The sequence below is a fragment of the Mustelus asterias genome, chromosome 8 (genome assembly GCF_964213995.1).
Source record: "Mustelus asterias chromosome 8, sMusAst1.hap1.1, whole genome shotgun sequence".
NCBI classification, from domain to species: Eukaryota; Metazoa; Chordata; class Chondrichthyes; order Carcharhiniformes; family Triakidae; genus Mustelus; species Mustelus asterias.
This window is the reverse complement of record NC_135808.1, coordinates 87,394,974-87,407,642: the sequence shown is the minus strand read 5'-3', so window position 1 is coordinate 87,407,642 and position 12,669 is coordinate 87,394,974. Positions and strand designations below refer to the sequence as shown.

The window sequence follows — 12,669 nt, the reverse complement described above, 5'->3', positions numbered from 1 at the left end:
CTGTATCTTTAATTCCTGAGATTACATACCAACAAAAGCTGAAGCATCTTCCTTTAAAACCAGCTGATGTGATTTTAAGGACATGCACAGAAGAGATTGTGCCATTAAAAGTTTACATCATGGTCAACCTAGAGTTGAGTCGAGTCGACAAACAGAGGAGTTGCCTCTCCATGTGGCCCGCGGTAATTTTCCAGCTCTACTTGGGAGATCATGTTTGGAGAAGATAAAGCTCAACAGGAGTGCTGTCAACAGACTGGTCGATGCAAAACAGACCTACAGCGCTTTCTGGATAAATAAAAGAGACAGTTGGCTCAATGAAGGGAGTTTAAGTGAAACTCAGGATAAAGCCGAATAGGCAACCAAAAAGTCTCAAAGCAAGTGTGGTGCCATATGCAATTCATCCCAAGGTTAAAGAAGAATTAGTTCTACTTGTTGACATTGATATGTTAGAGCTGGTTACAATGAGTGACTGGACTAACACTATTGTATCTGTCATGAAACCAGATGGTTCGGTTTGTATTTGATTTCAAAATAACCATAAATCCAATATTGTATGTTGATCGATACCCACTTTCTTTAACTGAAGATTTGTTTGCTGGGATATCAGGAGGGCAGCGAAACAGCCCACTGGGTTTATTTATTTTTTATTCATTTGTGGGACATGGGTGTCTCTGGCTGGCCAGCATTTATTGTCCATCCTTAGTTGCCCTTGTGAAGGTGGTGGTGAGCTGCCTTCTTGAATTGCTGCAGTCCATGTTCTGTGGGTTGATCCACAATGCCGTTAAGGAGGGAATTCCAGGATTTTGACCCAGCGACTGCGAAGGAACGGCGATTCCAAGTCAGGATGGTGAGTGGCTTGGAGGGGAACTTGCAGGTGGTGGTGTTCCCATTTATCCGCTGCTCTTGTCCTTCTTGATGGAAATGGTCATGGATTTGGAAGGTGCTGTCTAAGGTTCTTTGTTGAATTGCTGCAGTGCATCTTGTAGATAGTACACACTGCTGCTACTGAGCGTTGGTGGTGGAGGGATTGAATGTTTGTAGACGTGGTGCCAATCAAGCGGGCTGCTGTCCTGGATGGTGTCAAGCTTCTTGAGTGTTGTTGGAGCTGCACCCATCCAGGCAAGTGGGGAGTATTCCATCATATTCCTGACTTGTGCCTTGTAGATGGTGGATAGGTTTTGGGTAGTCAGGAGGTGAGTTATTCACCGCAGTATTCCTGGCCTCTGACCTGCTCTTGCAGCCACTGTGTTTATGTGGTGAGTCCAGTTGAGTTTCTGGTCAAAGGTAACCCCAAGGATGTTGACAGTGGGGGATTCAGTGATGGTTACACCATTGAATGTCAAAGGACAGTGGTTAGAGTGTCGCTTATTGGTGATGGTCATTGCCTGGCATTTGTGTGGCGCGAATGTTACTTGCCACTTGTCAGCCCAAGCTTGGATATTGTCCAGGTCTTGTTGCATTTGAATATGGACTGCTTCAGTATCTGAGGAGTCACGAATGGTACTGAACATTGTGCAATCATCGGCAAACATCCCCACTTCTGACCTTATGACGGAGGGAAGGTCATTGATGAAGCAGTTGAAGATTGTTGGGCCTAGGACACTACCATGAGGGACTCCTGCAGAGATGTTCTGGAGTTGAGATGACTGACCTTCCACAACCACAACTATCTTCCTATGTACCAGGTATGACTCCAACCAGCGGAGAGTTTGCCCTCTGATACCCGTTGATTCCAGTTTCGTTAGAGCTCCTTGATGCCACACTCGATCGAATGCGGCCTTGATGTCAAGGGCTGTCACTCTCACCTCACCTCTGGAATTCAGCTCTTTTGTCCTTGTTTGAACCAAGCTGGTGAACCTCTAAGGCTGCACTAAGGCACATTGGGAGAACTACAGTTCTGGTTACGACTGTGGAGATACTGTCAATGCATTCAAAAATCTTTCTGAAAATATCAATAATATGACTAATTAAGATTTTTTTGTCAGTAGTAGAGATTGAGGGAATTTGTATACAAGGTTCTGGTTCACATATAGCAGAAGTAACATGTTTTTCAGACATCATTTTCCCCTCTGCCATGACAAAATGGCATGAACTTTTCCACTCACTCTTTCTATAGATTATCTAATTTCCAATATTCAAAATGTTGCAGATTTTGGTGATGTCCCAATTCCTGCTCATTAAAGACCAGTATTTAGGGTTAGTGTGATTGTGATACAAAGGGGGCGATTCTCCCATTCTGACCTGCTAGTTTTTTTGGTGGGATGGAATGGGAGAGACGTGTGTGCGCTGATTTGTGAATGCACAGTGACCCCTATCCGTCAGCCTACACTTTGCTGGCCAGCTTGATCGCTAGAGCACCGCAATCTCCAGCGGCACTCCCCCTCCAGCAGTGATGATCCCCCATCACCCCAACTCCGGCAGACCACCCTCCCACGGGAGGCAGACCCACCCCCGGGAGACCACCCCCAAATCCCCCCCCAACCGCCCCGATTGCTGGCCTCCCTCCAGCCTCAGCCAATCCCCATGCAGAGTGGCAGCAGGACCCCCCATCCCCACAGATCGTTCCTTGGCCCACAATAGGTCCCACTCCCTTTGCACTGCCCCCTAAGCCCCGCCCTGCATGAGCATCTGATGAGCATCGGATGAGCATCGGAGAGCAGGTCCGGTTGGGACCACGCTGGGAACCGCTGGGAAGACCAGGTAAGTGATTTCAATCTATTTGTAATGTAATTTAAATGTGATTATCGGGTCCGGGACTGAATTCTCTGGGCCCGATAGTATCTCCCCCCCGCCATGAGTATTTCATTCTGGCAGGGCTTAGAGTAGCTCCCCACTCTTGGGGAACTAGCGGGAGACCTGGCTGGAGTGAAGGGGGGGCCAATCGGGGCCCTCCAGGGGGTTGGGCAGCATGAGGGTCGTGCCCTCTGGGCTTGGGCACCCTTGCAGAGACCCGGAACTGTCAGACTTTGGCGTGAATAGGCCACGCCTGAGCTTTTAATGATATTCACGATTGTGACGTCTGTAGTGCACAGAGTGTGGGAGATTCAAGTCTGAACTCTCACTGAAAAGGCAATCGTGAATTACACCATTTTTTCCATCAATTCAGCACATAGAATTTTTTTGGGAGAATCGTCCCCAAAGTGTTTGAAAGGTTGTTTCCAGATCCGTATAGTTCAGTTGATTAGATGGCTAGCATGTGCTTCAGAATAACACCAACAACATTGGTTAAGTACCTGTTCCGGCTGAAGTAGACTTAGGACCTATTTCCTCATTCCTGTCGGAGAGTGAACAATTATCTCATATTTTAAAGGGATTGTACTTTATTGTGACTTTTTTATCCTCTGTCCCTTTTTGTCCCTTATTTCTAGGACAGTCGGTGAGAGACTGAATCTGGGAGTCTACCCTTGTCTTTGCCTCTTCATTTTTGTAAGTATGTGCACTATAGCTGTCAACAACTAGGTGGAGTTATGATCACCGGCCACCCAACACTCTTATGATCACCAGCACCCACCCACTCCCATGTGGTAACCAGCATCTATGGATCCTTCCCTTTCCTTCCTGGAGCCCCAATTAAAGTGTCCCTTATTTTATGAGAGTTGGACAACCTGGCCGGAATTCTCCTGTCCCGCCCACCATGGGAATTGTAGCAGGCAGGGGCGGACCATGCAAAGGTCCATTGACCTCGGGTGGCGTTCTCTTGCTTTTGAGGTGAGCGTGGCTGCAGAATCCCACCCCCTGTCCCTGAGAACAGAAGATTATGGCAAACCAACACTGTAAACTGTCAAGAAATTGGATCTGGGTGAAGCATTAGCAGACATTAAACCAAGGACCCGCCTTCAAGCAAAGGACACATACCATAATCAAAGCATTTAATATTTACAAACTGTGATGATACCGTGTCTTTAAGAAATGTATTTGTGGCATGTTTCTTATGCAGGATTTGTTTTAGCAGTCAGCTCCATTTATTGGTGCTGCTTTGTCTATAACTGGCAGCCCCTGTTGTTACTGCAGCAGCATAATTGATCTTAAGTGTTCATTTTAATCTGGGCTAATGCAGTGTTGTTATTTTAGTGTTTTCCCCTGGGTTTTTTCAGAGTAGGGCTTGATTCAGTTGATTGACAGGAAAAATCATGTGACTGGGCAGGACCATGCTTACGCAGAGAAATCAGCTTACTTGCTGTCTGTGACCTTCAGAGAGAAATCTCTCTCATTTGATTTGGAGACTGGGATCTGCCAGAAAGTGGGTCCCTTTCTGAGATTCTGCTGCTTGGGGATGGATCTTTCTCTGGAAGCTCCTGTATGGGAATCAGAAGAGAGGTGTCTTTCTGTATCAGGCCGGAGGGGTTAAAAGGCTGGAAATGTAGCACCCATGTGAGCATATTTGTTTTTGTGCTGAGTCTGAAGAAGGATGTACGTCTGTGTGGTTGTTTACATTGGAACTAAAAGTTATAAAGTTTATTTTATTAGTCACAAGTCGGCTTACATTCACACTGTAATGAAGTTGCTGTGAAAATTCCCTGAACTATAGAAATAGCTAGTTGTTAAGACTTATATTTTGTCATGTTTAAGTATTCCCACTGCTGAAAGTTTTGCTAATTATTTCTGTCATTTTAACTGTGTTAAATAAAGTTTGTTTTAATGAAAGCTTCCTAGTGGATCAATCAAATCATACCTGGAGCTAAACACCTAATACTTGTCCTAATGCCAAAATCAAAAAAGGCTGGGGTCTAGGCTAACCTCATGATATACCTCGGAGTTTCTGATCTGGTCCCTTATACATAGAAACATACACACACACACACAATTATTTATATCTCCTTTAACTGCACAGAATAATTCTGGAAGATGTTTTTCTCCCTTTTTCTTGTTAGCTTTTCTCCTTCCTTTCCTGAAGACACTGGCTGGAATTTTACCATCCTGCCTGCATGGGAATCAAAGCGGGCGAGGGGAGGACCACAGAGAGGTCCGTTGACCTCGGGTGGGATTTTCCGGTTTCGGGGTGAGCGAGACAGGAAAATCCCACAAACTGACTCATTCTGGCATTAGAGTCTGTCACCCTTTTGAACTCACCCAAGCAGCATTCTACATGTGTCAGCCTAGAAGGTGAGTGTTTAAAGCTATTATGGAGGCAGCACATCCTGTCACACATATCCACTTTGAGCAGTATTCACTGGAGGACAACCAAGATCAGGCATTCTGGCAATTTTCCACTTCAGAATTAATAAAACTAATTGTAGTAATGAGTTGGCATTCTGGCAGAGATTAACTGACTCACCATGGACCAACTAGCACCATCCTAATCTCCTTATGATTCAACTACTAACTTATTTAAACCATCCAACCACTAAGAAAGCCTTATAAGAAAGTTTAAAAAACAATGACGTTAAACAGCCACCTATCCTAACTTGAGCGTGAGAGCAGGTAAAACACCTTCCCAGTCAATCTCCCACAAGTTTTTCACTCTCTTAACAACACATACAGGAGAGACAATGATGAATTAGACGCGGACTGGAAAAAAACTAGAATCATAGAATCCCTAAAGTGCAGAAGGAGGCCATTCAGCCCATCGAGTCTGTACTGACAACAATCCCACCCAGCCCCCACACACGGATTTACCCCATAATCTACACATCTTGGGTAACTCGGCATAGCTAATCAACCTAACCTGCACATTTTTGGACTAAATACAGCAAAGTTTCAAAATTACAGCAAGTTATATTGCAGTGCGATTCTTTGGGGTTATAAACCCCGCTTCTGTTAGTTTACAATTCACCAGGCCGCTTAGCGGGAGCTGTGTCCGAGATGCAGTTACTCGGGCCCGAGGCCTTTAGGGCCTAGCGGGAGGGATTCAGCAACAAGAGCGGAAAGACCCCGCTCCATCCCGGGCACGCCGTTACTCAGCGCCGGTCCCCCCGCCAGCCCGCCACTTACGCTGCCAATTCCCAGTACATTTCTCCGCCCGTTTTCCGCCGCTCCTCTCGCCGGAAGTTTAACCGCAGCTGCCAGCGTGCAGCCGGAAGTGGGAGCCGGGCGGAGCGGGGACTGAACCCGGACCCGGGGCCTCCTACCCGGGCGGAGCGGGAACTGAGCCCGGTCCCGGGGCCTCCTCCCCGGGCGGAGCGGGGACTGAACCCGGACCCTCCTCCCCGGGCGGAGCGGGGACTGAACCCGGACCCTCCTCCCCGGGCGGAGCGGGGACTGAACCCGGACCCGGGGCCTCCTCCCCGGGCGGAGCGGGAACTGAGCCCGGGGCCTCCTCCCCGGGCGGAGCGGGGGCTTGGGGCTCCCGGCTGAACATTGCCGGTGAATGTCTCTGTCTATTGTACATTAATTGATAATAAATAAAAGTTGTGTAATGTCTCAGCATTCGTACAGAAACTAATCAAATTATCAGAGCGGAATCTGCTAGACTTTGGACTCATTTTAAACCATCTTTAATTATCGGTCTGCAGTCCTGCCAAAAGTCAGTGGTTGACAATTCCTGTCAGTAATCCAGGAGGTTCCACAAACATCCTCAATTATACTGGAGGGAGGCACAAGGCTGGAGCATTTGCAACTATCTTCAGTCAGAAGTGCAGAGTAGATGATCCGTCTTGGTCACCACCATCAGTGTTCAACTAACTCAATCCACTCCACTTAGTATCAAGAGACACCAGCTTGCACCGAGTACAGCAAAGGCCACTGGCCCTGACAACATCCTGGCTGTAGCAATAAAGACTTGCTTTTCAAAACTGACCATGCCTCCAACCAAGTTGTCCCAGTACAGCTACACCACTGGGACCTACCTGACAAAGTGAAAACATTTCACAGGTATGTCCTGGCAGGACAGATGTAATTGGACAATTATTTCCCCATCAGTCTTTCATTCATCAGCCAAGTAATGGAGGATGTTGTTTACAGTGTTAATAAGCAACACTTACTCTCCAATAACCTGCTTCCAAATTTTATTGGTGCCAACAGACAAATATAGACATGAGCTGAATTCCAAAGGTGAGGTGAGAGTGCTGTCCTCGCCACTAAGGCAGCATTTGACCAAGTGTGGCATAAATTACCTGTAATAAAATTGAAGTCAATGGGAATCAGGACAAAGCAGCCCACTTTATTGGCACCCCATCCACAAACATTCATTCACTCCCTCCACCAGCGATGCACAGTAGCAGAAGTGTGTACCATCTACAGATGCACTGCAGAAACTCACTAAGATTCCTGAGACAGCTGCTTCCAAACCCACAACCACTACCATTTGGATGATCCACGATCATCCTCAACACCGGTGCCCCACAAGGCTGTGTTCTCAGCCCCCTACTATACTCCTTATACACCTATGACTGTGTGGCCAAATTCCCCTCCAATTCGATTTTCAAGTTTGCTAATGATACCACCGTAGTGGGTCGGATCTCAAACAATGACGAGACAGAGTACAGGAATGAGATAGAGAATCTGGTGAACTGGTGCGGCAACAATAATCACTCCCTCAATGTCAACAAAATGAAGGAGATTGTCATCAACTTCAGGAAGCATTAAGGAGAACATGTCCCTGTCTACATCAACGAAGTAGAAAGGGTTGAGAGCTTCACGTTTTTAGGTGTCCAGATCACCAACAACCTGTCCTGGTCCCCCCATACTGACACTATAGTTAAGAAAGCCCACCAACGCCTCTACTTTCTCAGGAGACTAAGGAAATTTGGCATGTCAGCTACGACTCTCACCAACTTTTACAGATGCACCATAGAAAGCATTCTTTCTGGTTGTATCACAGCTTGATATGGCTCCTGCTCTGCCCAAGACCGCAAGGAACTACAAAAGATCGTGAATGAAGCCCAATCCATCACGCAAACCAGCTTCCCATCCATTGACTCTGTCTACACTTCCCGCTGCCTCAGCAAAGCAGCCAGCATAATTAAGGATGCCACTCACCCGGACATTCTCTTTTCCACCTTCTTCCTTCGGAAAAAAGATACAAAAGTCTGAGGTCACGCACCAACCGATTCAAGAACAGCTTCTTCCCTGCTGCTGTCAGACTTTTGAATGGACTTACCTTGCATTAAGTTGATCTTTCTCTACACCCTAGCTATGACTATAACACTACATTCTGCACTCTCTCGTTTCCTTCTCTATGAACGGTATGTTTTGTCTGTATAGCGTGCAAGTGACAATACTTTTCACTGTATGTTAATACATGTGACAATAAATCAAACCAAATCTAGAAGGACAATGGCAGCAGATACATGAGAACACCACCATGAGAAGTTCCCCTCCTAGCCACTCACCACCCTTACTAGAAAATATAGCACCACTCCTTCATTGTCGTTGGGTCAAAATCCCGGAACTCCCTCCCTAACAGCATTGTAGGTGTACCTACACCACATGACTGAAGTGGTTCAAGAAGGCAACTCACCGCCATCTTCTCAAGGGCAATTAGGAATGGATAAAAAAATGCTGGCCTGGCTAGTGGAGCCCACATCCCTTGAATTATTTTTTTAAAATGGGGATCAGGAGAAAAACTCTCCGCTGCTTGGAACCAAGCCCAGCACAAAGGATGTGGTTGTTGGAGGGCAATCATGTCAACCTGAGGACATTGTTAGAGAAATTGCTCAGGGTGGTGTTCTAGGCACAACCATTTTTAGCTGCTTTGTGAGCAACCTCCCCTCCATCATAAGAACAGAAGTGGGATATTCAATTTGAATTTTATTTGATTTGATTTATTATTGTCACATGTATTAGCATACAGTGAAAAGTATTGTTTCTTGCATGCTATACAGACAAAGCATACCATTCATAGAGAAGGAACCGAGAGAGTGCAGAATGCAATGTTATAGTTATAGCTAGGGTGTAGAGAAAGATCACCTTAATGCAAGGTAGGCCTATTCAAAAGTCTGATGGCAGCAGGGAAGAATCTGTTCTTGTGTTGGTTGGTACGTGACCTCAGACTTGTGTATCTTTTTCCCCAAGGAAGAAGTTGGAAGAGAGAATGTCCGGGCTGAGTGGGGTCCTTAATTATGCTGGCTGCTTTGCCGAGGCAGCGGGAAGTGTAGACAGAGTCAATGGATGGGAGGCTGGTTTGCATGATGGATTGGGCTACATTCACGACCTTTTGTAGTTTCTTGCGGTCTTGGGCAGATCAGGAGCCACACCAAGCTGTGATACAACAAAAAATAATGCTTTCTATGGTGCATCTGTAAAAGTTGGTGCGAGTCATAGCTGACATGCCAAATTTCCTTAGTCTTCTGAGAAAGTAGAGATATTGGTTGGCTCTCTTAACTATAGTGTCGGCTTGGTGGGACCAGGACAGGTTGTTGGTGATCTGGACACCTAAAAACATGAAGCTCTCGACCCTTTCTACTTCGTCCCCGTTGATGTAGACAGGGGCATGTTCTCCTCTATGCTTCCTGAAGTCTGTACCTTCCTGCAGAATGTAGTGTTACAGTCATAGCTAGGGTGTAGAGGAAGATCAACTTAGTGCAAGGTAGGTCCATTCAAAAGTCTGATGGTAGCAGGGAAGAAGCTGTAACAAAGCTGTATAATACACAAGAAACAATACTTTTCACTATATACTAATACATGTGACAATACTAAATCAAATCAAATTACCTTTTCCTTCACAGTTGCTAGGTGAAGATCCTGGAACTCCCTACTAAATAGCACGGCGGGTGTACTGACAACACACAGATTGCAACAGATCACCATCTGCACCTTCTAGAGGGCAATTAGGGATGGGGAATAAATGCTGGCCTTGTTAGTGACAACTTATCAATGAACAAATAAGAGTAAACTTCCTGTCCCTTCAGCCATTTTATCATCGAAGTTTTAAATGAGATCGACAGGGGGATGGATGGGAACCTGGGGGAAAGTTCAGAGTGGAGAGGAGAAAAATTGGCAGTGAGAAAAAAATTGCCAAATAAAGCAATTATTTTTACATCTATACATGGTAGTTTCTTTGGACCTCTCCCTGTAATAAATGATTGCGTTGTTTGTGTTTCTGCCATAAATTGGTCAAAGTCTGATCTGGAACTGAAACTTTTCAACTGTTGAAGACTTTGTATAATTACATTTATTCCATAAGTTGTTAACTGAATGCTCCATAACAGTTGCAAAACTTTAGTGGATCTTTCAATTTCAGAAGAGAAAGGAAAATCGGAGGGGGTGTATCACTAACAGCCAATTCAACACCACCCATTTTACACAGAAGTTGTAAATTCCGCCCTTTGAGTAGATTTTAACTCTTGGGCAAAGTCTGAGCAGCCTGCCTGTTCAGGGGGCAGAGACCAGTCCAATATTGGGTAGCATGGAAGCCATTCAGCTGGCAGAAAATTAACTCCAGGAGGAAGGTTGGGGGTGGTAGTAGGGTATGTGGGTGAGGAGGGGGATAGGAGGTGCAGTGGCAGTTCAGCAGTTCAGAGGGAGAAAGCCAGGACAGCAGTGGCCCGTATCATTTTTGAGACGCTTGAGCGACACAATTGCTCATTCTCAACCTACCAAAAAATTGAAACCAAACCAAACACCCCTTATCACCAACGAAATTGGTTGACAAGTCATGGCACATTCTCTGACCAGTCCTATCCTAAAATGGCAATGAAATGTACAAGATTCCAATTTGCACGTTAAAAGGAGCCTTCCAGCTAAAACAGGCAGAGACATCAAAAAAGCTTTTTGCACTTCCTCCACATGTCTGCGTGGGTTTCCTCCGGGTGCTCTGGTTTCCTCCCATAGTCCAAAGATGTGCGGGTTAGGTTGATTGGCCATGCTAAATTGACCCTAGTGTCAGGGGGACTAGCAGGGTGGGTGTGTGGGGTTGCGGGAATGGGGCCTGGGTGGGATTGTCGGTACAGGCTCGTTGGGCCAAATGGCCTCCTTCTGCACTGTAGGGATTCTATAATTCTATGATCAACCACCCATGTAAAAGTGCAGTACACTGATAATCATCATTGATAGAGTGATAGTTCTACCTGCCCCATTTTGAGGTGATTAATAAGTACCCTTCAAAGTCAATTTTGGCATATTAAAATTCACTCGTATTTGTGGTTTAAACAGAAGCCCGTATGACCTTTAGGGGGTGCTGTTTGTTTATTTTTTTTTTTAAAAAGAAACACCTGCTTTTATCAAAATTAGGAAAGCTCCGAGCTGAATACATTCACTGCAATCTTTTCTTACTTCCTTCATCTAGTTTTCATTTGGGAGGGCGGGGGATGAGCAGGGGAAGAGTAGGCAGTTTGCCTCCAATGATAAATATGCAGTACGCTAGGGGATGTTAATGAAAAACTATAATTAGAGAAATTATAATGGCAGCATAGAGTGTTTTGCGGAGCCCAAAATATGTTGAAATGGCGGGGGTGTTTCTGCCTGTGCGGTACACCAGTTGTTATAGCCAGCAACAATCATATCCAAGTTTTCACATCTGGACCACCTACAGTCTTGATGGCAGGTGTTAAGTATTCGACTTTATAGTAACCTCACAGAATAGTGAAGAATCAAAGCAAATAAATATTTTAGTCGAGAAATTTCATGCAGCAAGTTTTCACCTCTTTTAAAACAATGGCAAATGAGATGCACTCACCAATGTTTTAATGAGATATTTACACCAGTGTGGCTCAATAAAAGTTACTGACTAGTCACGTGTGGTTCGTGTAATGCTGCTTTAGCCACTTGCACTCGTTTTGTAGAAAATATTTTCTTACAGTCATTGGATTGCACCTATTTTTTACAGCTCAATCTCGGCGCAGGAAATGGCCTGAGGTGTATTGGATTTTAGGCCTAGAGCCTCATCAACATTGAGTTGGTAAGCTACAGATGGGTGGCACGGTGGCACAGTGGTTGGCACTGCTGCCTCACAGAGCCAAGGACCTGTGTTCAATTCCGACCTCAGTTCCCTATCTGTGTGGAATTTGCACATTCTCCCCGTGTCTGCGTGGGTTTCCCTCTGGGTGCTCCGGTTTCCTCCCACAATCCAAAGATGTACAGGTTAGGTTGATTGGCCATGCTAAATTGCCTCTTTATGTCAGGGGGACTAGCGGGGTAAATACGTGGGATTATGGGGATAGGGCCTGGGCGGGATTGTTGTCATTGTAGGCTCGATGGGCCAAATGGCCTCCTTCTGCACTGTAGGCATTAAAAAAAAGATATTCTACTAGGCATCTCTAGGCAGTCACCAGAGAGGAATGGAAGATTGGATGAGTGCAATAGATGTAGCCATCAGGAAAATATTTGAAAGCTACTAAGAAGAAGGGTATCCAAGAAAGGGAGCGATAGGGAACTGTAGCGACCATGAGGGAAGAAGAACATGAATTGAAGCAATATGGTCAACAGTTGGTGAAAGTGGTTGGGAGAACTACAAAAGAGATGGGGTGAGCTAATAGAGATATTTAAGATAATCAAAGAATTTGATAGGGTAGAGAAAATGTTTTCACTTGTGCAGAAGACCAAAACCAGAGGTCATCACAAGGAGATTTTAAGCAAATAGCATCGATACATTTCAGGGACAGTTACATAAGCATGAGAGAAAAAAGAATGTCAGGATATATTAATGAGGTCAGATCAGGCTGGTCCAATCTTTTTTGTGGAGGGGGGGGGCACAATTATTCTTACTTAAAGGAGCTAATGAGCAGATTTCAGAAAATTACATCAATTTCAAAAAAAAAGTTGAATATGAAGAAAAGAAACAACTCACTGAGC

General features: G+C 45.4%; 1 protein-coding gene across 3 annotated transcripts in view; it reads right to left on the bottom strand.

Moving 5' to 3' along the window:
- The window catches only part of LOC144497334 (methylcrotonoyl-CoA carboxylase beta chain, mitochondrial), a 56,341-nt gene extending 49,484 nt beyond the window's left edge, over positions 1-6,857 (bottom strand). The window contains exon 1 of one of the 3 annotated variants that reach the window (XM_078218449.1): positions 6,786-6,857. Coding sequence is in view for 1 of the 3 variants with exons in the window: in XM_078218447.1 (XP_078074573.1) it covers positions 5,932-5,951 (20 nt within the window). In the remaining 2 variants the exon portion in view is untranslated. Of the gene's footprint in view, positions 1-4,174; positions 4,290-5,931; positions 6,316-6,785 lie in introns of those variants that run through there. The other 2 variants (XM_078218447.1, XM_078218448.1) reach the window with 2 other exon arrangements.
- Between the last annotated feature and the right edge of the window lie 5,812 nt (positions 6,858-12,669).